The 25,416-nt window shown below is 42.3% G+C and overlaps 1 protein-coding gene across 1 annotated transcript; it reads right to left on the bottom strand.

Annotated features, from left to right (window-relative positions):
* Positions 1–9,439: 9,439 nt before the first annotated feature.
* LOC108159032 (probable tubulin beta chain CG32396) lies at positions 9,440–12,271 on the bottom strand. The gene is made up of 2 exons (XM_033394855.1): positions 10,030–12,271; positions 9,440–9,458 (listed from the first exon to the last, which is right to left on the bottom strand). Exon 1 carries the CDS (start codon positions 11,694–11,696, stop codon positions 11,139–11,141), a length of 558 nt encoding a protein of 185 aa, XP_033250746.1. The 5' UTR covers positions 11,697–12,271; the 3' UTR covers positions 9,440–9,458; positions 10,030–11,138.
* Positions 12,272–25,416: the final 13,145 nt, after the last annotated feature.

Genomic DNA, 25,416 nt, shown 5'->3' with positions numbered 1-25,416 from the left:
AATATGTAAAAACACCAACACCTTTCTTTTTTTTTGTTTTTTTTTTTGTTTTAAATCATCTTAAGGATGATCGGAATTTTGATCGTAGCACTGTAGCCACATTGATCAGATACTGGTGATGTAGTTTGGCGAGTTTGACAGGTCGGTATATAAAAAAAAAGAGGAAAATTACTTAACTGTTTTAGAAAATAAACTGAAATTACTTTATAACATGATGAAGAAAAAAGGGGTCAAAAGTTTAAGTCAGCAGTTTTGATGAAGATTGCCAGCTCTCTGAGATGTAGCGGCTCTTTTTTTATTAATAATTGATGTAAATTGTTATAATATTTAAAGATTTTGAATTTCCTTCTGAGCCCGGCAAATCTTTGGCAATCGAAGATCAGGTGTTCGGCATATTCAGTTACATGGCACGTTTCGCAGATATTTGAGTCAATTGCTTTGATTCTGTGTAGGAAGACTTTGTCGTATGTGTGTCCCGTCATAAGTCTGTTAATGGTCTTGATGCTTTTAGCATTCCATTTAGAAAAATGCCAGGGTTTACTGGGTATGTCTTAGACTGTGCGGAACTGGCGGCCATAGTGCTAGGAGCCGTGCGAGGGACTCCCGAGGGGAGCAACAAATCCTCGAAGGCATGTGGTGCGTGAGCCCTGGACGTGGTCGGACCTCGCTCAGCTGGGGCCGGACGGGAAGATGTGGGCGGAGTGGCTGAGCCGTTGGAGCTGGGTGGATGGGTCAAACTCAGCGAACTCACCCGCTTAAACTTCTTGCGAGATTTCTTCTCAACAGTGGGCATGTTTTGCTGATGGATCTTCGATAACGCGTAGTAGGTAGGTGAGCGGAAAAGGCGACGTGGAATTTCAGAACTACGAACCGTGGATATGTGGTTTTGGTGGAATTTATTGCGAGTATTTAAATTATGGAAATAGTACACCGTGGCCGGAATATATAGATATAAATACTACGATTGAACTACGGTTGAAAACAATATACTCTCGAAATGCAGGGTAGCGCGTCACTTGGCGTTCCGTTACAGTCAAGCGCGGCACCGAAAAATATTCTCCCAACAACTACAACGCAGGCAAACGGTGGAGAAGCGAAAGCGAAAAGAAAAACGAAAAGAATGCACCGCTGCTGCTGCTTGTATGTGTGTATGTATGGCTGTAAGTGCTATGTACCGCGGCTTGGGTTGAAGAGATGTCAAACAACGGGTAAAACGGTGGATAACCGTTTTATATACAATATGTATATTATATAGATGTGCAAGAATATGCTAATTTAAAATGCGTACGTATAGATATGTAAGATAAATACATACATATGTATGTATGTGCAGTATGTATGGATCGTTATTTTGTTGGTAGTATAATTAGTTAAATAAGGAGGCGCAGTGATTTGTTATTTTATTTCCTTATAAAACCGACAAACTATGGAACGTTGAGCATGCACGGAATAAACCACAAAAATAATTGCAAGAATATGCCTTTATGTTTGTTGCCAGCCGCTTGGATTGCGTTGCGATGTGTACATATGTACATGTATGTATGTATGTATGTTAGCAACGAAAGCTCAGCTGGTAGCTGGAGAGGTAACAATATTATTTACACTGGATCGGAAGCTGAACGCAGGAGTTAGCTCGGATCAAATTAAACCTTTGGAGAAGTAGGAAGCCACAACCGTTGGCAGAACGAAGTATGGTTTAATTTGGAGCTAGAGCGAGAAATAAATACATACACATGCATGTAAGTTAACGTACCCAATTCTATTGAGCTCTTATACGAGTTGTAAACAATCTTTGGCTTTCCAAAACGAAAACAATTTCAATCTTGGGCCTAATTGATTTCTAAGATGTACAATCTCAAGGGCTCCCGCCGCAATCCCAATCTTTGACACCCGCCTAAATGGAAAACCAATGTTTGCCCACACCCGGCTTCTCATAAACAATCTCACTCCCGGCTTTCTGCAGATCCTGCACTTTAGGCATTTTACAGTTCTCTCTTTGGATGACGAAATCCAATACTCGGGATGGCGAAATCAATTGAAATGTTTATAGAAAAACTATTCCCGAAAGGGATCAACGATGCAAAGATCAGAAAGTTCAAGTAAGTCTTGATACAGAAGCGACACCGCAAAGTCGAGCTAAAAATTAAGATCGCGCAAACCCTTTGCCCGGAATCCTTTGTGACCCTCTACTTAAATCTATATCAGTGAAGTTAGAAGTAAAATAAAAACTTTTTAAAAACGCAATCCGCTACCGCAGTTATTTAATTGGCGCCCAACGTGGGGCGACGTTGTATAAAAAGCACCGAATAATATAAGTGTTGCGTCGTGCCGAAACCCGAAGGACAATTAATTAATGGAATAAATCCTTCAGATATAAAAACGCGGAGTGACTGTGAGATATAAGATAAGAAAAAGTGAGATAAAAAGGAAACAAACCGGAGCTTAGGGTGTGCAAAAATAAATACAATATACAATACAAATACAAATACAAATACAATACAAAATACAAATAAATACAAAAGCTAATCAAGACAATTCAAAAATACAAAAAACCAAAGTTTTTAAACAAAACCAACCAAACCAAAACACAAAGAAAGTGAAACTATCAGCTAAACCAAAGAAGGAAGACCCCCAGAAGACCCAGTTAAACAAAGAAATTTAAGAAGGAAGACCCGTTCGAAGACCTGTCAGCCAAATCAAGATGGAAGACCCGTTCGAAGATCTGTCAGCCAAACTAAGAAGGACGACCCCTACCGGATAGTTCGTGAGCAAAAGTTGTATTAATAAATATATAAGTTCAATTAGGTTATATTAGATTATAAAAACAAACATATAAGAAAAATTTAAGGTGGATCAACTAACTTTAGATTTTGAAAAACTAAAAATGATTAACTCACAAACAAGGACCGATCTCACTGCAGATCTGGTCAAACAATTGATAGCCCTTCAAATTTCACAAGTACAGGAGCAAATTGTAAAATTAAAACAACAAATAGAAACTAAATCCGATCAGGTATCAGATTATCAGGCAGAAACAATAGACGAGACAATAAAAGATGACACCACATTAAAGGTAATAGAATCCCTACCAATTTTCAATGGTGGATTAAACCAATACGTAGGATGGAGGGAAGCTGCAGAAACTGCAGTGAAGTTATATAAGAAAGGAAGTAAGCAATATTATATTGCCTTAACAATTTTGAGAAACAAAATAACAGGACCAGCACATGACGCACTGACCAACCACGGGACAGTTTTAAATTTTGATGCCATACTTTCACGACTTGACTTTGTTTACAGTGACAAGAGACCAATTTACATAATAGAACAGGAGTTAAGCGTTCTCCGACAAGGGAACCTTTCAATAATAGATTTCTATAACGAGGTTAACAAGAAAATGACCTTGTTAATAAGTAAGACAATAATGACTCACGGAAAGGACAGTGAAATCACGAAAGAATCAAATAAGAAAATTAGAGACAATGCCTTACGCATTTTTGTCACTGGCCTAAACGGCGGCATTGCAGAAATCCTATTTTCATTGAATCCCCCAGATTTACCGAATGCCTTGGCAAAGGTACAGGAATTGCAATCAAATAACATTCGGGCCCAATTTGCCTACCAATTCAGTGGCCCCAGAAATTCAGGGAATAATAACTACAATACATTAAGATTCAACCAACGACAACCAAGGACTAATAGTTCACCATTCGACCAAAAAAAGGATCTTCAGAGGAATAACATGTCATGGGGACAACCCTATTTCTTGGGTAATAGACAACAAAATCAGGCCCCAGAACCAATGGATGTGGACGAATCGATACAAATCAAGAACCGACAGAACAGCAATCATTCAATAATAATAGAAATTATCGGGAGAATACTAACGGTTATTATAGGAGAAATAATAACAATTATAACCAAGCTCAGCATTTTAGGGCAAACGTAGTACCGAATAATCAGTCTAACGAAAATCAGGCGCAGAAACGAAAGCCAAACGAAATGTCGGAACAACCGGCTAATAAAGCAATGCGGATAAATAACATTGAGGAGGACCATTTTTTAGATCAGCCCCCGAAGTAGGTCGGCCCTACTTAAAAAGAGTGGATAAAAAAATAAACAGAGAATTAAAAGTTTTGATAGATACGGGAGCAACTTCCTGTTATATAAAAAAGGGAATTTACGAAAATAAAAAAGAATTATCAATTTATAAGAAAGTTGCTACAGTGAATGGGTTTTCAATAATTAAATATTTCCATAATATAACTATTTTCAACACAAAACAAGTGTTTTATGAAATAGATGGAATGGAGGCAGATTTACTAATAGGATTTAACCTATTAAAGAAAATCGGAGCTGTTATTGATACAGGAAAGGGGACTTTAAGTTATAAAGACAATGAGGAGAAACTAATATATGACGAGGTCCTTTCTTTAAACCAATTTACCTTTATAGAAGGAAAAACCATCCTTCCGTTGAAGGAATATATAATAAAAAAATATTTTGAAGAAGAAAAAGAAATGAAAAGTGATTCAGTAAAGGTAGAAGGAAGTTTATATAGCTTGGGATCAAAAAATCCTGAGCACGCCGACGAAGAATTATCCGTCAATAGTTTGGGATTCAAATATCCTGAACCCGCCGTCGTTGAATTATCCGACATCCAAAGTTTTAATAGTTTGGGATTAGAATATCCTGAGCACGCCGTCGTTGAATTATCCGACACTAAAAGTTCGAGTAGTTTGGGATTAAAGAATCCTGAACACGCCGTCGTTGAATTATCCGACAATGAACAATTTAAAAGTTTGGGATGCAAAAATCCTGAACGCGCCGTCGTAGAAATATCCGACATTCAAAATTATGCAAATTCTGAATTGAAAAAAATGAAATTGTATAACACAATAACCTACAAAGATGACAATTTGGAAAATCTCAGAGAGAAAATGGTATCTATCATCGAAGAAGACCATGCCAATATAAATTTACATTTACCGTTCAGAACGGATATAAAAGGAGAGATTAACACTGAACATGATAGACCGGTATATGGCAAGCAGTATCCATACGCTTATTCGGTTAACGATTTCGTTAATAACGAAATAAGTAAAATGTTAGATGAAGGTATAATCAGACCTAGTAAAAGCCCATATAATTCACCGGTAATAGTAGTACCAAAGAAGGGAGTAAATGAGGACGGAACTCCTAAACATAGATTAGTAATAGACTTTAAGAAACTTAATGAAAACACCATACCGGATAGATACCCTATGCAAGATCCTTCAGTAATCCTTGCCAATTTAGGTAAGGCAAAGTATTTCTCGGCCATTGATTTAGAGTCAGGTTTCTATCAGATTTTAATGAGGGAATCAGATATTGAAAAAACATCTTTTTCCATAAATAACGACAAATATGAATTTCTAAGAATGCCTATGGGATTGACGAACGCTCCCAGAATTTTCCAAAGGCCAATGGACGATATACTTAGAGAACAAGTTGGGAAAACTTGTCACGTCTATATGGACGATATAATAATATTTTCAAAAACTATAGAACAACATTATAAAGATCTAATTCATATAATACAGATATTGCAAAACGCTAACATGAAAATTTCCCTAGAAAAGTCTAAATTCTTTCAATTGGAAACCAAGTTTCTGGGATACATTGTTTCCCAAAATATCATTACAACAGATCCAGACAAAATCTCCAAAATACAAAACTATCCAATTCCTAAAAATATCAGAGAGCTACGTAGCTTCTTAGGACTAACAGGGTATTACAGAAAATTTGTCCGAAATTATGCTACAATTGCCAAACCATTAACAAAATATCTGAGTGGAGTAAATGGGAAAGTTTCACGAAGGGCATCCAAGAAAACATTAATACAGCTGGATGAACCAGCAATGGGAGCATTTAATAATTTAAAGGACAGTTTAATAGCACATATTGAATTAGTACAACCAGATTACAATAAAAAATTCACATTAACCACAGATGCATCGGACATAGCAATAGTTCAGTTTTGTCGCAAGATGGGAATCCCATAACATTTATTTCTAAAACTTTAAGTAAAACCGAGCAATTATATGCTACTAATAAAAAGGAATTATTAGCTATTGTATGGGCATTAAAAAATTTGCGAAATTATTTATACGGAGTGAGTGGAATTGAAATACATACAGATCACCAACCTTTGTCCTTTGCAATGTCGCAAAAAAAACCAAATGTTGAAATGAAACGTTGGTATTACTTCATAGAAAGTTTCACACCAAAAATCATTTATAAGCCAGGCTCAACTAACGTAGTAGCGGACGCTTTATCTCGGATTAAAATAAATTATATGACAGATAGTGATGTCGACCAGACAGATTCAGAATCAGACATAAATACTCAGCATTCAGCAGAGAGTAGTTTTGAAAACGTCATTCAAGAGACTAGCAAGCCTCTAAACCAATTTAAACAGCAGCTACTATTAGCGCAAGGGAGATTCACAGTTCATGAGTTAGTAAGAGTTTATGAAAATACCCGACATATTATTGAATTTGATACGGTAGACAATCTGCTAATCATTTTAAAAGAATTTATTCAGCCTCACTTAACCACAGGAATACACTGCACTTTAGAAGATTTATACCTTATCCAAAATAAGCTAAAGGAAAACTTCATAAATAAATTTCTCTTCACGAGAAAGTTCCTCCAAGATGTAGTAAATTCAGAAGATAAAGCTATAATTATAGAAGAAACACATTGCAGAGCCCATAGAGGACTAGACGAAAATTACAAACAAATAACTAAGCTGTATTATTGGCCAAACCTGCACAAAAAATTAAAAGAATATATAAAAAATTGTGAGATCTGTAACAGAAAACAAATATCACAGACACCCTGTAAAAATTCCAATTGGGGAAGCCCCCATTCCAGCAAAAGAAGAAGATCAATTACACTTAGACATATACTATGCCCAAAACCTAACATTCATAACTTGTATAGATTCTTATTCCAAATACTTGGTGGTCAAGGAAATTCAAAGTAAATTAAACATTGAAAATAAGGTAATGGAAATTTTGCAACACTTTCCGTTAGCAACATCTTTAATGACTGACAACGAACCAAGCTTTACTTCAGCACAATTTAGATCATTCATACAAAGAAGTAACTTAACTATTTATTATGCTGATCCCAGACACAGCACCTCAAATGGTCAGGTAGAAAGGGTACATTCCACACTAACAGAAATAGCGCGGTGCATCAAGGATGAACTAAATCTAACAGATTATTCAGAAATAATAATAAGGGCGGCACTGAAATATAACCTGACGATACATTCAACGACCAATCAAATGCCATATGACATATTGTATAACAAAATAGAACACAAGCATAATCCAATATTACTTAAGGAAGCTCAGACCAAAATGCTTATGCTACATAACAAAGATAGAAGAGAAAAAGATTATAAAATAGGAGAAGTAGTTTATGAAAAGAAATTCGGGGAAAGAAATAAACTTCAATCCCGATACAAAAAGCAGGTAGTTAAGGAAAATCGACCGAATACAATTATAATCAACAATAGAAACAGAATTATACATAAAGATAACATCAAATATTAAATATTTTCATGACGACTTTTTGAAAATACAAAATAAAGTAAATGAATTAACTGAAAATAATAATAAACAATTTGTAATAAATTCCAAATTTTTCAAAGAAATTGAATTGCTATCAAATTCATTAAAAAATGTCATCTTCAATGAAGAAACGATACTGAGAAAGCATCGTTTAAAATTAATAACTTTTGACCTACTTAATTTAGTTGATACCATAACCCTCTTAAAAGTAAACATTTTCAATACAAAATTTTTAAATAAAAACGAAGTAGAGGACATTTATAAGCATGAAAAACATCCTGTTGAACTGTCTGATCTGCTGGACATTGCATCGGTTAAAATAATTCGTAATGCTGATTTAATAATCATTTACATAAAATATCCTCAAATTAAAGATATTTGCAAGTTTTACCATGCAAGAGCCATCTCACAAAATGATGGAATGTTAGTTATAAGTGAAAAAGTTTGTGAATGTAAGGAGAAATACTATTTAATGAATAATTTTAAAAGTGAAACTTTTAACAATTACGCACAAATAAATTTAAAGAAGACCTGTTTCACCAATTTACTTAATGGCTTTAAAGCCAACTGCACTAAAAAAAGGGAAAAAAACAAAGAAATAGACATCATTCAGGATGGTGCCATATTAGTTTCAGGCAAAAATATCGTAGACAATACTACTTTGTTAGGATCGTATCTCCTTATATTCAACAACACAATTGTAATAAATAATATAACCCACATAAATGATAAGGGTAAAATTCTAAGATATATATCGCATCATAGATATAGCGATTTTGAATTAGTTGATTATATACAATCGAATAATAAGCAATTTTCTTTTGATAATGTTAATATTTTAAATCCCCTTATAACATTAGGTAATACGGCCTTACCATTAACAACATTATTCTTAATCATTTTGATATTGATAATGTTATTTTACTTCGGCTATAAATTAACCAAATTTGTACTTATTAAATCAATAAGAATACCGTCAGAAGAAATAGTGGAAAGCAACATTCAAATACTGTCAGAAGAAATTAGAGCTCTATCAGAACTTCAAAATGTATCGGGACGAAACATTTAAGAATGGGGGGAGTTAACGTACCCAATTCTATTGAGCTCTTATACGAGTTGTAAACAATCTTTGGCTTTCCAAAACGAAAACAATTTCAATCTTGGGCCTCCGCCTAATTGATTTCTAAGATGTACAATCTCAAGGGCTCCCGCCGCAATCCCAATCTTTGACACCCGCCTAAATGGAAAACCAATGTTTGCCCACACCCGGCTTCTCATAAACAATCTCACTCCCGGCTTTCTGCAGATCCTGCACTTTAGGCATTTTACAGTTCTCTCTTTGGATGACGAAATCCAATACTCGGGATGGCGAAATCAATTGAAATGTTTAAAAAAAACCTATTCCCGAAAGGGATCAACGATGCAAAGATCAGAAAGTTCAAGTCAGTCTTGATCCAGAAGCGACACCGCAAAGTCCAGCTAAAAATTAAGATCGCGCAAACCCTTTGCACGGAATCCTTTCTGACCCTCTACTTAAATCTATATCAGTGAAGTTAGAAGTAAAATAAAAACTTTTTAAAAACACAATCCGCTACCGCAGTTATTTAATTTGTACATACATATGCCACGGGAACTCGGACTGGGATGGAAAACTCGCACAAAATCACTGCACTGTTGTTAGGCACAATCGAAGAGTACTTATCTTGAACTTGGAGCGATCCGCCGATGCTGGCTGGGGTGCTCTGCTCCTTATGGGGAAGGCGAAGATCCGGCTCGAAGGACCAATGTTTGTAGTGGGGCGGATCGAAGCTCAACTCTCCCACAACGCAATTGCTGTAGCCGTCATAAGAAATGAAAACCGTTATGTTTAGTGGTATATATATAATTATGTGTGTGTATTTGGTTGGACGGTCGCGCTGTAGATCGGCCGTCTGAAGCGGGGGTGAAATCGTAACTGCTCAACTCTATGCCTTATGGTGCTTTTTCTGCCGTGAGCGCCGTGTGGATCGTGGATTGTGGATCCGAGCGCCCCTCCGAGCGCGCGAGAGCGAGTTGGGACCAGGGCGCACGGAGTTGGCACAGTGCGCGGAAATTGTTTACGGCTGGCCTGAACATTGATTAATGGGAAATCTGTGATAGGTATTCTCATCGTATTATCAGGAATACACGCAGAATCCATTCTGCTTTTGTGATATCCCATATTTTTGTATTTCTTTCATTATCGATTATTAAATGGGTTTAAAGTTTATTAAATTATTAAAATATTTGTATATTTTGTTGTAGTTTCAAATGAATTCCTTTTGCTGGGAAATTTGTAACCAAATTGTTAATGGATTGCAGAATGCATCCCAACCAATATGCTCTTTAATCTATGGGTATTATTTACTGTTCGAGTATACGTTACATTTTTAGATTCTTCTTGCCTGGCGATCGCAGATTATTGAGGCTCAGCCGCGAGGCGCTCAAGATCAACTCATCGAAGCTTTTGGATAGTTTCATGATTCCTCTTTTGCTGTATCTAGCAATTAAATTTGCTCTTGAATTTGTCTCTATTTGATTAATTAGCTCGGTTTTGTTTGGTCGCGGTGTACGAGCGGAGACGGTACGACGGTACGTGCTGCGTCAAGCTGATAAAACCAGCGACTGCACAAATATGGAAATTCTGCTCTTCATTTGTCACAGTATCACATAAATCACACAATCGAGAAGGAAAAAAACAGTAACAGAATCACTCGCGAGAACTGGCATCGAGTGCACCACCAAGTGCATACGGGTACGGTATGTGCATAATATTAATAAGCAAATATTCTTCTTTCTCTTTTTGCCGCTTCATTAATTGGCAGTTAATTAATTCCCGTGCTCCAGTGCTCCCGTGCTTCTGCGATGCTGTGCGGCGCGAGCGTTTAAGTTTTCTTGAGTGTTTCTTGGGGAATGCGAAGCGAGTCGAATGCTTGCTCCGTAGTGCCGCCTTAGTAGCTCCCTGGTCGGGTCCCGTCTGACGCGTGATGTGTGGTGGGGGGTCGCTTATCATCCACTGCCGTGCTGCCACCGCTGCTGTGAGAATGGGGTTTGCACGCAAAAGTAGTCATCTCCGTCCCACTGTAATCAGCCATTAGGTGGCAGTCGGTAGGTGTGCTCCACGCTCCACTCTCTATGGAAATGCCGTTTCGTGTCGCATATAATTGGCCAGAAAAATCACTCGCACTCGCACTCGCACTTAGAGGAACTTGTTTGCCAATTTTGGTATTATTATTTTGTTGACCCGCAGCTGGTGCTGCCGCTGCTGCTGCCACGAGCGTTGCACCACAACTGATTGACCAGCCAGCGGACTGGTCAGCGGCTGGTTTTGTTTGTGGTCTAAGTCTCAAGAGTCCAAGAGCCGCTGCCTTGCATAAAGAGTTTCACTTTAATTTATGCTCTCAGAAGGCCAATCGATGACCAACCATCCGCATTCGAGTGAAATGCACGTGTAATTACATCGAAGTTCTTTATATGTTTATGGCTTCCATTAGGCTAATGAAACTTCTTCCCCCCCACATTTACATGGACATGGATGTGGGAGAAACGACGAAGGGCCAGATTGAAGTGACTGAAGCGTCGAGAGGAGCTCGCGCCGGCACCACCACCGCCAGCGCCACCGCCACCGCCACTATGCTCTTGCTCTGGGTGTTCCTGATAATGGTGTTCCTGCCCTCCAATACTCTGCGACGACTCCGATGGCTCCTCCTCGATATCGACTATAAATCGCGGCATGGAATCGTGGGGAGACGCCTCAATTCCATGGCCCCGATGCCCTCTGAGGTGTTGCTTGATGGCCAGGGCCCGCTCCTCGCATTCGAGCAGTGGCTGGTGCAGCGACTGGAAGCCACGTGCCCCCGAGTGGTGCAAACCGCTCACCAAAGCCGCAATGGTCCCACCACTAGCCGGGGGACAGGGGCAGGTTCCCCTTGCCCTTCCACCGGCTGTCGTTTGATTTGGGGCTGCCTCTGGCGCTGGTACTTCTTCGATTCCACTCAAGATCGTTGCGGCCTTCTTCTTTGGGGGCTTTTGTGCCCTCCCATCCTTCTCCATGACGGTGGGGTTCTCGCTGTACGACACTCGAAGATGTTGAAATGAATGGGGGTGCTTATCTCATCGGGGGATGTATCCTGGGATGTATCTGTGTGCATCTACGATGGTTAGTACATCATCACATATTTACTTATCTAAATATTTGCGTTCTGGAGCAGTTTTTAGCTTCCAATTGATTTCGATCGAAGAACGTCTGAAATGCTATTGATTGGGGGAGCAACAACAACAACAACATTGAGAGTCATTGCCTCTTAATGAATCCAAATTGATTGACTGATGCAAGATTCCTATATCTAGATTCCGCTATTTTCTAGTTTTTTTCCACTTGCACACACTTTCTGTTTGGATCTATTCTATGCACAAGCATTTCCTATAACACAAAGAATGGACATAGTATTGATAACATTTCTTACAGAGATTGATTCTTTAAATCTCCTGGGGCTTTCTCTGTCACATGTCAGGGGCTGTCAGCTCGTTTTAGACAGATAATGGAGGGCGCCAGCACGACTATAAAGTTCTTACTTGCTTTCTTAATTGTCATACAACAGATATAAATAACAGATAGATAGATAGAAGACACACCTCACCCCCGCCGCTGGGACTCGTCTTTAAGCGGACCTTGAACATTTTCGACAAACTTCCGCCGTTTAGTTCCGTTTTGAAGGCCGATTTCGATATCGATTGAAGAGATAGGCGCAAAAGCGCCTTCAATGAACTGTCGGCGCCCCGAATGGGGTAGCATCATATATAAATGTTGCCTCTGGCCCACCAAACGTTACGATCCGCCTTATTCTATTTAGTTTTCATTAATTGAGCAAACAGCACCGATAAACCTATTCAGATAAGCCGCGGATACTAAAAGGAACACCACGCAAAGATATTACTGCTGTGGCTGCTTCCTAATAAACCAAGACAGTGGAAAAGTATGGTGCTGTTAATTACCTTTTCTTAATTTGGTTTCCTCCCAAAAAGACAAATAGAATCGGACTGAAACCGGAAAGGATGCACAGAATATGAAGGGAATTTCAAAAGTTACTGTATCTGATAGGAAAATATAGATTTAGATAGACAGATAAATGCATCCCACAGAAAATAGAGTACACAACGGAAAAGCCTCTCCCCGTATCATTGATCGCGTGATGGGTTTCGTTTTTCTGCTGCTTTTGAATTGTCGCCATTTTGAGGGCCCAAAGTACAACACTTTAGGGCTGCTCGCCATAAAGATTTTAAAAATATATGTCATGTAGAGGTATGACGTATGTTGAAGGGTATGTACGATTCGAGGCGCCTTAACTAATCGTCACGATATAGGTTAGGTTAGGTTAAGGCGGTAGCCGGGAGGGGGGGGGATAAGAGCCTCCCGCCCCCAAGCTCACTTGGACCTATAAAAGGTCCGTTGTGTTGCCGCATGGGCATGTGCCCCTTCGCGTTGCCCGAACCTTGATAGCATACTACTGCAGGTTAAGGGCAGTCCCATCCGGTGGCTTGGATGTATTTGGACAAGGTCCCTGGTTTGATTACGGACAGGTCCGAAATGTCCGTGAGGAAAGCGGCCCCGAGAATACGAAGACGACGATTTCCAAGGGCTGGGCAGTGGCAGAAGAAGTGGGGGACCGATTCCTCCTCCTCCTCGTCGCGACAACTCCTGCAGAAGTCGTTATGAGGGATTGACAGTCTAGAGGCGTGAGTGCCGATCTGCCAGTGTCCCGTAATGGCTCTAGTAACTGCAGAGCACTGTGCTCTGCTGAGTTTATACAGCTCTGCTGAGCGCTTCTTCGATCGATATGGCCATATCAATCTTGAGACTTTACAGGAAACGGTTTGCTGCCATCTCCTATTGGCATTTTGCTCGAACAATTCGTGCGTTAGGAGCCTGCACGTAGCCAAGGGCATCGCTACTTGCTCCCTCTCCGGTAGGAGAGGAATCGTAGTACCCTGCCTGGCTAGCTCGTCGACGGCGTCATTCCCCTCGATGTCCCTGTGGCCGGGGACCCATATAAGGAAGAGATCTAACTGCTCTGCGATCTCGTGCAGAGACCTGCGGCAGTCATTTACAGTCGCTGAGTTCGACGATATTGAGCCTAGAGCTTTGATAGCTGCTTGGCTGTCCGAGAAGACGCACACTAAGTGCGTATCTAGAAGTAATTTGGAGACGATCGAAATGGCCTCCTTGATGTCTTCAACCTCCGCTTGGAACACACTACAGTGATCCGGGAGCCTGAAGCAATGACTGATGTTCAGCTCGCTGCAGTAGACTCCGCCTCCCACGCGGCCGTCTAGCTTTGAGCCATCAGTGTAGAAGTGGACCGCATTTGCAGGTCCTGGTTCGCCCATCTCCCAGTCCTCCCTAGATGGGATTGATACCTGGAAGGGCGTCGAGAGGTGCGGGAGTCTCATCAGGATTCCCGAGTGCCCAACCGCGGATGCTTTCCACAGTCTGGCTTCTCTCATTCTGAGGGCGGAAAGTGTTGCCACCTTCTTTCCCATGAGATCCACAGGGAGGAGGTCTAGCACAGTATCCAGGGCTTCCCCTGGAGTAGTGCGTAGCCCGCCAGTTATGCATAGCTCTGCCATGCGTTGAACTCTGCTGAGTTTATTGAGGCATGTCCTTCTGTCCAAGGCTGGCCACCATACCACCACTCCATAGAGCATGATTGGTCGTATGATGGCGGTGTAGAGCCACCGAACTATATAGGGGGTCATTCCCCATTTTAGTCCGATGGCTTTCCTGCAAGTATAGAGGGCCACTGTGGCCTTCTTTACTCTATCCTCTATGCTCAATTTCCAATCGAGCTTTCTATCGAGGATTAGGCCAAGATACTTGGCGTTGTTGCTGAAGACTAGCGTTTCCCCACATAGTCTTGGTGGAATCAGTACCGGAACTTTGTACTTCCTAGTGAAAAGCACCAGTTCCGTTTTAGACGGGTTGACGCCTAACCCGCATTTGTCTGCCCATTTCGACATTTTCGTGAGAGTACTTGTCATGCACTCACACAATGTCTGCGGAAATTTTCCGGAGAATGCTATGGCAACATCGTCCGCGTACGCCACCACACGGCAGCCACCCCCCTCTATCTCCCGCAGCAGTGTGTTCACTGCCACGTTCCATAGGAGGGGCGAGAGGACTCCTCCCTGCGGTGTGCCTCTGCTGACAAATCTGGTACACGTTGACGTCCCCAGTGATGCCTCAACCGTCCTGCATTGTAGCATCTGATCGATCAGGATCACCGCCCTGGAGTCAACGCCCAGATCCGTTAGTGCGCCCGTGATGGCGGTCGGAAGGATGTTGTTAAAGGCGCCTTCTATGTCGAGGAAGGCTACTAGGGTGTACTCCTTAAAATTAAGGGATGCTTCGATGATCGATGTGATCGAGTGTAGGGCCGTTTCGGTGGATCTTCCCTTCCGATAGGCATGCTGGGAGTCTGAGATCAGACTGGACGGAATGCACGCCGTTAGATGCAGCCCCAGGAGCCGCTCCATCGCCTTTAGAAGAAAAGACGATAGACTTATGGGTCTGAAATCTTTTGGGGCAGTGTGCGAGGGCTTGCCTGCCTTGGGTATGAATACGACTTTGGTCTGAAGCCAGGTGTCAGGAATGCACCCGTGGGAGAAGATTCCCTCGTAAATTATTTTGAGCCAGTTAATGGCTTTATGTCCCGCGTGAATCAGTTGGGCAGGGAAAATGCCGTCTGGCCCCGCGGACTTGTAGGGTTTAAAGCTTCTGATCGCCCAGGAAATGTTCTCCTGGCTTAGAGGTCCCAAGATGGCATTTGAGGCGACAGAAGGAGGCGCGAGGTAGTTGGGTCTGTTTTCGTCGCAGCCAGGGAAGTGGGTATTTAGTAGAAGATTTAGCGACTCCTCGCTGGACGTAGTCCACGACTGGTCGGTGTTCTTCAAGTAGCCCAGAGTGGGTGTTGTCTTTGAGAGAACTCTGCGCAAGCGTGAGGCTTCTGAGTTACTCTCGATTTCGCTGCAGAACTTACGCCAGGAGGCGCGTTTGGCTTTTCTAAGTTCTTTGTTGTAGGTTGACAGACTGGCCTTGTATTCGGCCCAGTTTTGATCAACGTTTTCAGCCTTAGCTTTATTGAAGAGTCTCCGGGAGGCTTTCCGGAGTTCGCCCAGTTTCGGATTCCACCATTCAGGTCTTTCCGGCCTCTGTTCTTGCCAGAGGGGCATGCTTTGTCGAGCGCCTTATTGCAGGCGTCGGTAAAGATCTTAAGAAGACGAGTCGTGGCCTCCGTGGAGAACTCCTCCTCAGATGGGGGCTCAGGGAGAACACGACAGAGGTAATCAGAGTACCGAGTCCAGTTTGTCCGCCTGATGTTTCGGAATCGGACTGGCTTCGGTACTGAGAAGGAGAAGACAGTTTCCACGTACCTGTGGTCCGAGAAGGAGTGCTCTTCCAGGACCCTCCAGGATACAATGTTACGCTGTATCTCATGAGAGGCAAGCGTGAGGTCCAGGACCTCCTTGCGGTTTTTAATGATAAAGGTGGGATCACTACCCCGGTTTAGTAAGACCATCTGAGTGGTCAGTAAGTAACTGAAAAGGTACTCACCCCTTTCGTTTGTGTCAGTGCTTCCCCACTGACAGTGATGTGCATTGGCATCGCACCCCACAATTAGGCCGATGTCCTTGGCCGAGCAGTCTGCGATTAGAGCCCGGAGAGGCGCGTGTGGAGGGGGGTCTGGTTGTTCATGCCCCATGTATGCGGAGCAGATCCTCAGTGAGCGCTCCTGGCCTTCGAGGCTCACTGCGGTGTGGTCTTCATTGCTGAAATTTGGGAGCAAAAATAGGTGCAACTCTCTTTTTGCAAGAATGCAGGTACGAATTTTACCTGCGGTTTCAGCTACATATAGCTTGTAGTCAGAAGTCCTCAGACCGGAGACCCTGTTTCCGAGGATCCAGGGCTCCTGAATGAGGACTATGTCGGCTCCACCCTTGGCCAGGTGGAGCAGTAGAGCAGCGCATGCTGCCTTACAATGGTGGAGGTTTATCTGCAGGAGCGTCAACGACATTCCTGAGGCTCGCCTCCACCATTGTTACTTCTAGATCGCTGTCAGGGGACTCCGGCTCCTCCCCGACAAGGATGTGGCTGAGACCTCTGGCTAGGTCGCTCTCGTCGAACGCGTAGTCGTCCAAGATATCGTCCGACATCATGGACGCCGCATCCGACGCCGGGTTGTCTTCCTCGCACGAGGCCCCCTCTTTTGGGATCTCCGGCAGCTCCGGGTCTGGCTCGACCTCCGCTTGCCTGCCCTTGCGATCGGACTTGTAAGTGGATATGGTGACCTTCTTGTAGCCATAATCCACTACACCGTCCGACTTTGCGAGGAGATCAATGGATTCCTCATTTAGGACGAGGATAATCTGGCGCCTCTGCCCTTGGATATCCTCCACCTTTGCCACCTTCCAATCGGCTGTAGGAAGGTGGGGGTTGCAGACCTGCAGTAACCTGAGGATCTTCTCAGGCTCTGCAGGCTTAGCCGAGACCCACGCTCTGGCTCTCGGGCGACTAGGGACATCTTCCCACTTCACGGCCTCCAGTTTCGCCCCTGGATAGACCTCTTTTAGGGCCGCCACCGCCTTCATGTAGAGAGCCGCAGAGCGAGCGTCTTGGCAGGCGATGGCTTTCACCTTGTCTTGATGCCACCCTGCGTCCTCACACTTTGGCGGTGGTCCGCCGTTCTCCTCCAGTTCCAGTAGGAACCGGTCCTGGAGCTCGTTCTCCACCAGGTGCCACTTATCGCGAGGGACATGGCCGTCCTCGGCGCCCCTGTCCAGGACACCGATCAGGGTCCTGCCCCTCGCCACCTCAGCGAACGACCGGTTCGTGAGGTGGGTCTTCACCCGCTTGGCTTGCTGGGCTTGGCCTGGCTGATTTGCGGGGTCCTCCGCTGAGCGTTGCCGCTTGTTGGCGGCCTTGGCTGCGCCCTTTCCGGCTTTGGCTGGCTGGAACAGTGGAAGGATTGAGCAGGCCCACAGCCTCTGCTCCTTTCCTTCGGCTGACGCCTTGAAGTTCGGGTCTTCGTTGGACAGGATGAAAGCCGCTCGTCTCCTGTCCTGGTACGACGGCTTTCCACCCCGTGGTGCAGAGACGCTGCCCGCCGGGGCTCCCACGGGTTCTTCGGTCCCGGTGCGCTTACCAGCCGCGATTACGCTCTGCTTGGCAGCCACCCCGGTATCCGCTTCGCCCTTGGAGCCACCCGACTTGGAAGGACCCGATTGGCTTTTCGGGCCCCCCCTCGCTGCGGCTGCTGCCTGAAGACGGTGGACCGACTCAGTCTCCTTCCCCGTCTTCTTTGGACCCGGTTTCCCAGGCGCTGGTGCAGAGGGATTGGCTTGTCCCTCCGGTACTTTAAGAGGAGTACCGAGCTCCTTTGCGGCTTTGTTGGTTTTTATATGTTTATTATTTGGCATAGTAGTTCCCACGAGTAGGCGGGAAGGGGATGGTCACCCGAGGCATAGCCCGCTTGCCCCGGGAAGCCTGATTTAAACTGGAGGTCGGCAGGTATCCAGAGTCCGCATATTAGCGACCGGGCACCCCCCCGGCCATGCATCCCTCGGCATATAAAAGTGTCACCTTGGATTGGGGTAATTTCACTGAGAGTTTTCTTCTCTCCGCCCGACTACCATTCGCCAGCATCCTAGCAGAGACATGACCGTGCTAGGATCTGTTTCCAGCCGCCCTCACGGGGAGAGTATAGTCGCACTTCCACCGGTGTGCACAGTTACGGCGGGTGACGGTTCGCTCGCAACCCTCTGTGTGAGGGGGTGTGAGACGCAGACCGCACCGGGTATTACTAACCGGAGCGGCTGCGCCTCAGTTCCGAGTTCACAGTTGTGCGAGCCGACCCGTCATCCGTTTGTCCCCCTGTAGCACCCGATGGCTGACGGCCTCGTCACGATATAATATAAAGAACAAAACCATACAACACCATACCCCAACCATGTCCGCCGTCTACTTACTTATCGGTAAAACAATCTCATTTCAGGCAATATGTAGTACAGTACATACACTACTGGCCAAAATAATAAGTACACGCTTATAAGCTTTCTTTCATCTCCTATAAAACTTTTGTAATAAACATAATTTAAAAAAAAAAAAATCAAAATTACTTTTAGTTTTCTAACCTACAATAATACCTACCTATAAAAACGGTTTATCATAAGCATTTTTCATTTCAAATATATATTTTATGATCGATTAAACCTTAAAATCATAAATAAGGGCTGGCCAAAATAATAAGTACAGCAATTCTCCAAAGCGAAAAACTAAAAACCTTTCAAATTTTGTACACTTTTTTTTTCTTATAATTTATAATCTTTTAATAGTATCCTATATAGCCACACTTATTTTGGATGATTTCGGCCATTCTTCTTGGCATACTAGCAATAAGTTTGCGGCAAGTCTCCACTGGAATCTCATACCACGTTTTTTTGCACAAATTCTCCACAATTCTTTACAAACATTCGAGCTATTCCATAACAAACTAGCACGACACCGATGTACTTATTTTTTTGGCCAGTAGTGTACATCTGTAGTGGGAAACCCGATAAGCAGTCAGTCTCCCCCATATACCATATAGAACCGATGACAGGGCGATTAAGCTTTACTTTGTCGTCTGGCAGAACCCACCTGTACCGCAGCATTGCCGCCGCGACCGAAGGAGCCGCGCAGCAGGCCGAAGGGAAAAATGCTGCCATAGCGGCTGTTACTGGCCACCGGTGCAGGCGGAGAGTCCGGATTGAGGGGCGACATCTCCGAGTAGGCCCGCCCCACCTCGTGCAATTTGGGTGTGCGCTTCATTCCGGCTCTTTCTCTCCCTCTCTCTATTGGCAACCTGGAACCACCTCCAATACCACGGGAGTGGAGTGTGTAACTCTGTTAGTACACTTTTATTATCAGTTTACAGCGTGTCACTGGACTTTAGCCCCGGGCCAAACGGAGACAGAGACACCACAGCACTGAGGAGCATCTCCCCGGAACGATTCTGATTCGTCTGTGATTACGGATTACGGGTATGTGTATATGTATGTAAACACGTAGTATATTGTTTAGCTTTAGAAAAATGCAAATTGCCCGACTATAATCTATTTGGAATATAAAAGCGGCGATTAGTCGGTGAGTGGAGCGCACGCGGCGCACTCTGCTGGAAAACTAACTGTAACCGATGGCGCAGAAAGAGAGAAACAACAGCAACAACAGCAACAACTTTCACACACACTCTCTTTCGCGCTCTCTCGCCCTCTCTCGTGACTTTCCTTCACTTTTTGTTTTATTTATTTTGTTTTTGATAAAATGAGAAATTGCAACCCAAAATAATACCGTTTATTATACCCGATACTCAAAATGAGTATTGGGGTATATTTGATTTGTGGTGAAAATGGATGTGTGTAACGTCCAGAAGGAATCGTTTCCGACCCCATAAAGTATATATATTCTTGATCAGCATCAATAGCCGAGTCGATTGAGCCATGTCTGTCTGTCCGTCCGTCCGTCTGTCCGTCCCCTTCAGCGCCTAGTGCTCAAAGACTATAAGAGCTAGAGCAACGATGTTTTGGATCCAGACCTCTGTGATATGTCACTGCTACAAAAATATTTCAAAACTTCGCCCCGCCTACTTCCGCCCCCACAAAGGACGAAAATCTGTGGCATCCACATTTTTAAAGATACAATAAAACCAAAAACGCAGAATCGTAGAGGATGACTATATGTTCTAGAGTGTAAAATCTCAACCAGATCGTATAATTATTATAGCCAGAATCAAGAAAACAATTTCATTCTTTCTCGCTCTGTCTCTCTCTAACACACAGGTTTCATGGTCGGCTTTGCCAATTGCAAAATATGAGTTCAAGGATCTCAGAACCTATAAGAGCCAGAGCAACCAAATTTGGTATCCACACTCCTGTGATATCGGACCTTGCCCGTTTTGTGTCCAAATTTCGCCACACCCCCTTCCGCCCCCGCAAAGGACGAAAATCTGGGGCATCCACAAATCTCAGAGACTATTAAGGCTATAGTAACCAAATTTGGTATCCGCACTTCTGTTAGATCTCACTATAAAACGTATATCTCAGAATTTCGCCCCACCCCCTTTCGCCACCACAAAGGACGAAAATCTGTTGCATCCACAATATTGCAGATTCGAGAAAACTAAAAACGTAGAATCATAGATAATGACCATATCTATCAGACTGCTGAATCTGGATCAGATCGGATCATTTTTATACCCAAAAGGAACAAATCAATTTGCATTGGCTACGCAGCGCCCGACGTCACGCTCAGACTGATTTTCTGTCTCTCTCGCACGCACTCTTTGTCGTGTCGTTTAATATTAGCGGCGTCTGCCGCAGGAGAGCCATACTGACTAAGTATCGGTTATAGCTGTAGAGTTGCGGTGTCCGCAGCAACTCACAACGTTCCCCCTCGTTTTGTTTGTTCTTTAACCATTTTTACATGACTGACATTTGACATGTTTGCGCTAATCAGTCTGCCTAAGAAACGGATATCTTTTCGATTTGGTATAGGCACATTTCTAACAGAAATATTTACCGCTCTGACCTGTCTTTTTCCTACATTCATTGCTGCAGATTTGCTTGGATTGAAGCTAAAACCGAGATCACCACATAGAAGGTTAAAGTCATTTAGTTTTTTATTAAGGTTTTCAACCGCTACAGTAAACTCTCTGTTGTGAGAGATTATAACGAAGTCATCTGCAAATTGCATCATATGAGTATTTCTATCACAGATCTGATGTAGTCTTTTTGTGTATACATTAAAAAGGAGGGGCGACAGACAAGAGCCCTGTGGGATTCCTCCCTGAACTACCTGAACAGCTTCCCCTATTTTCAGTAGTCTCATAGACATAAAACTGATGATCCAGTCAATGTATGTTTTAGGAAAACACTCATTTTCCATTAGTCTTTTTAAGAATTTCAGGTTGACACAATTGTAGGCATTGTTGAGGTCAACAACCACAAGAGTAACGTGTTCCTTGTTCTTTTTCTTTGCCGCTACCACATTGATGACATCATTTATGCACATCGCTGCAGACTTGTTTTTTTGGTATGCATAAGATCTGTAGGGTATAATCTTGTTTTCTTGTATATGCTTTTCCAGCCTGGCTTTCACCATGCCATTTACTGTCTTGGCTAGAACCGAAATGAGGGATATGGGTCGAAAATGTTTTAAGTCAGTCAGATCCATGTTTTTTTTCGGTATTGGTACAATTCTGATAGATCTCCATTCGACTGGGAAATCGCACATAGCCACTCGACGGTTGTAAAAATGTACAAGTTCTGTCTTTATACTAGTGTTAAGAGCACTCAGCATCTCTTATGTGATGTGATCTATTCCTCCTGCCGTTTTTCTGTTTCTGACTAACACAGCCTCTAACTCTTCCAAGGAAAAGAAAGGATTTTCATTGTTCTTGGTTGAGTACATTTCTTCGTCTACATCCTTTGCTTCTGAGGTTATTTGTTCGTTAAGGAATTCCAGGTATGGCCCAGCTTTGTCAGGGTCGAAAATTTCTGGGGTGTCCTCTTGACAGTTTTTTAGATTTCTGAGGAATCTCCAGGCTTCTCTTGAGTTCGATTTTACATTTAACTCTGTTAACTTCCTGGCATAGCTAGTTCTTTTGGCAATTTTAACAGATTTTTTCCATTTAACCTTGAGGTTAACAGCAGAACAATAATTTTGAAAGGAGGGTTCTGAAGCTGCCTTCTTCTGCGACTCTGCAAACTCCCTGAATAATTTGGCTAAATTCTCGGGTCACCATAATTTTGGTCATTTGTTTTTGATTTCATAAGTAGCTGCTTTTATTTCCTGTTGGATGTTCTTCGCTAAATTATCCATATCTTTGTCGGCCTCAAACTGGCTTAGCTTTTTCAGTAGCCTGTTTTTGGCAAGGAAAGTTTTGAGTTTGTGTTGATATCCTGCTGTTTCAAAGGTTATTGGGTGACGGTGGCTGCCTCCTAGGTAAAACTTTTCGCATTTCCAATTCTCTATATGAATACCCTTTGTGAAAGTTAAATCGAGTACAGACCCTGATGTTGAGTCGATGTGTCTTCTGAATGTGAGACTGTGGTCATTTGCTAGACTGTAGCCAGCATTTGACATAGCTTGCATGAGAAAAGTTCCCTTTCCACTGTTGGTTCTGTCTCCAGAAAAGGTATGTCTTGCGTTAAAATCTCCTGCAATTATGACGTTTCCGAATGCATCTAAATATTCAAGGAGATTGTTAATCGCTTGCTTGAAGGATGCAAGAGACAACAAAGGTTCAAAATATACTGAGGTGATAAGAAATTTATCTTTGTTGTTGATGGTTCTTGCTATAATTATATCTTGCTCTGTCTCATATATCAGTCTTTTAACTCTTAATTCTTTTTTGTAGGCAATCGCCACTCCTCCATAACCGTCCTTTCCTAAAACGGAGATCGTGAGAGAAAACTTCAGCCAGAATGGCAAATTCGAAGTTTTCATTGTTTAAGTAGAATACAAGGTCGTTTTTATTGGCTTTAATAGATTGAATGTTATGTTGTAAAAATTTCATATTTATTTAGATGTTTTAAAAAGGTTCGTTTCTCTCTGTTTGTTCATTTTTCTGTCTGCATTATGTTCCATATTGTAATCATTTGTACTGGTCACTTTTTTTGATGGATGTGACACATCATTTGAGTCGACTAAACGAGACAACATGTCAACCATCTGTTGAATGGTAAATTTGTTTTCTTTTAGTTCTTTGTTTTCAAAAAATGGTACGTGATTACTAGAATCGCTGGTATATGATTCTAAGTGATAGTAGGGTTTTTGTGCAGGAACCAAAGGTCTCTGCACTAACCTGCTCGCATAACTGTGTTTTTTTAAAACTTCATTTGCTTTAACGTTTTTGTTTTGAACATTTTCCTCATTTATGTCTATTTTTGGATAGTTTTTTTCATAATTATCTAACAGCGAAAAATTTTGATGGATTGAGTAAGTGCTAAGCACTTCCTTACGCGCGATTTTTTTGATTGTCATTATTTTGTTAATGTCCATCTCCTTTTCCCATACTGGGAACATCAGTCTGTCCCTAGCTGAGTGATTTTTCCCATTGCAAAGGATACACTTGAGACCAGTGCACGACCCATTGCACTCCTCGACTCCGCATTTATAGCACCTCCTAGCTGATTTGCATCTGGTCGAAGTGTGACCAAGTCTGCCACAATTATAACATTGCCTTACTCTGGGAACATATATGCTTACTTTCATCCCACATATCCCAAAAAGAGATACCTTTTCTGGGATGTCTGAACCCTCAAAACCAATTTTGACTGTTTCTAATGGTATGAGCTTGAATGTTTGGTTGTTATCATCGGTTGTAATTTTCTGCCTTCTTGCTAATCTTTCAATTGACTTAATTTTGATGTTAGAAGTAATATTATCCATAATTTCATTCTCAGAAAAACCGAGGGGCACCCCTTTAATAACTCCATAGGATTCCACATAGTCTTTTGGTATAAATACCACTAAATTCATTTTTTTTAACTCCTCATTTAAAACTAAATCATTTGCTTCGCTGAAAACCTTAAACCTCAAAACCCTCAAAACCAATTTTGACTGTTTCTAATGGTATGAGCTTGAATGTTTCGTTGTTGTCATCGGTTGTAATTTTCTGCCTTCTTGCTAATCTTTCAATTGACTTAATTTTGATGTTAGAAGTAATATTATCCATAATTTCATTCTCAGAAAAACCGAGGGGCACCCCTTTAATAACTCCATAGGATTCCACATAGTCTTTTGGTATAAATACCACTAAATTCATTTTTTTTAACTCCTCATTTAAAACTAAATCATTTGCTTCGCTGAAAACCTTAAAATAAATCTTGTATAGTGTAGGCGCAAGAGCTACGATTTCTTTAATTCCTTTGATTTTAAGGTGTCTTATTTTTTCAAAAAAGAATAAGCCATTTTTGGTGTTTTTGTTTTCGAAGATGGTACTGTTCTTAGTCGATACTAGTACAGCCGCATCACCGATGTGGCACTCACTATACAACACTGTTTCTCTTTCGATACCTACATTTGATGGGTTTATAATCGGATTAGTATTTTTATTCAGTGTTTTAGTCATTTCAGTATTTCCAGTAAAACCATTTATGGCATTTGTGTGAGAATTGTGAACGGTCACACCGTCAGAAGCCTCCACCATTTTGTTACTGTCATCGCCTATCAGCATTTTGTTATTTATGTCTGTATTGGTGTTGTCGCTTTTTTGTTCCTTGCGCTTCTTTTTTGCTGGGTACTTTTCGATAGTCAAGCTGTCGAATATGTCCTCTTTCACACCTGAACACAAAGCACTGAAGTTTTTTGCTATTGTTTTTTGGGTTTGAATTTTGCCGCTTTTTGCCACCTGATCAGGGGGTTTCAATTTGGCAGACACCGAGTGACCGGCGTCCGCCATACTTGCTGGTTTAACCAGATTGCCAAAGACTTACCTCTCCTTTGGGAAATGAAAAGAGGAATAATTTATATATTGATGAAGATTTGTATGAAATAAACAATGATCCAATTTTTACAATCACTTTTAATTAAGCCTTTGTTGCTTGGAAAAAGTCACTTTTCAGACTGTTAAGAAAAAACACGACCGGTTTCGCTCGCTGATGAAAAGGAAGTGACCAACACCTTTCACGAACCTAAATATGCGATCAGCTGTTCAGTTCCAGAAGATTAACCCTTAGT

The sequence above is a fragment of the Drosophila miranda genome (genome assembly GCF_003369915.1).
Source record: "Drosophila miranda strain MSH22 chromosome Y unlocalized genomic scaffold, D.miranda_PacBio2.1 Contig_Y1_pilon, whole genome shotgun sequence".
Lineage (NCBI taxonomy): Eukaryota > Metazoa > Arthropoda > Insecta > Diptera > Drosophilidae > Drosophila > Drosophila miranda.
Note: the sequence above shows the minus strand (reverse complement) of the source record. Positions and strands in the feature narration are given on the sequence as shown.

Bases quoted from the DNA above. Each gene is read 5' to 3' on its own strand.
- LOC108159032 (XM_033394855.1), bottom strand. From the start codon at position 11,696: ATGGAGAAGGATGGGAGGGCACAAAAGCCCCCAAAGAAGAAGGCCGCA.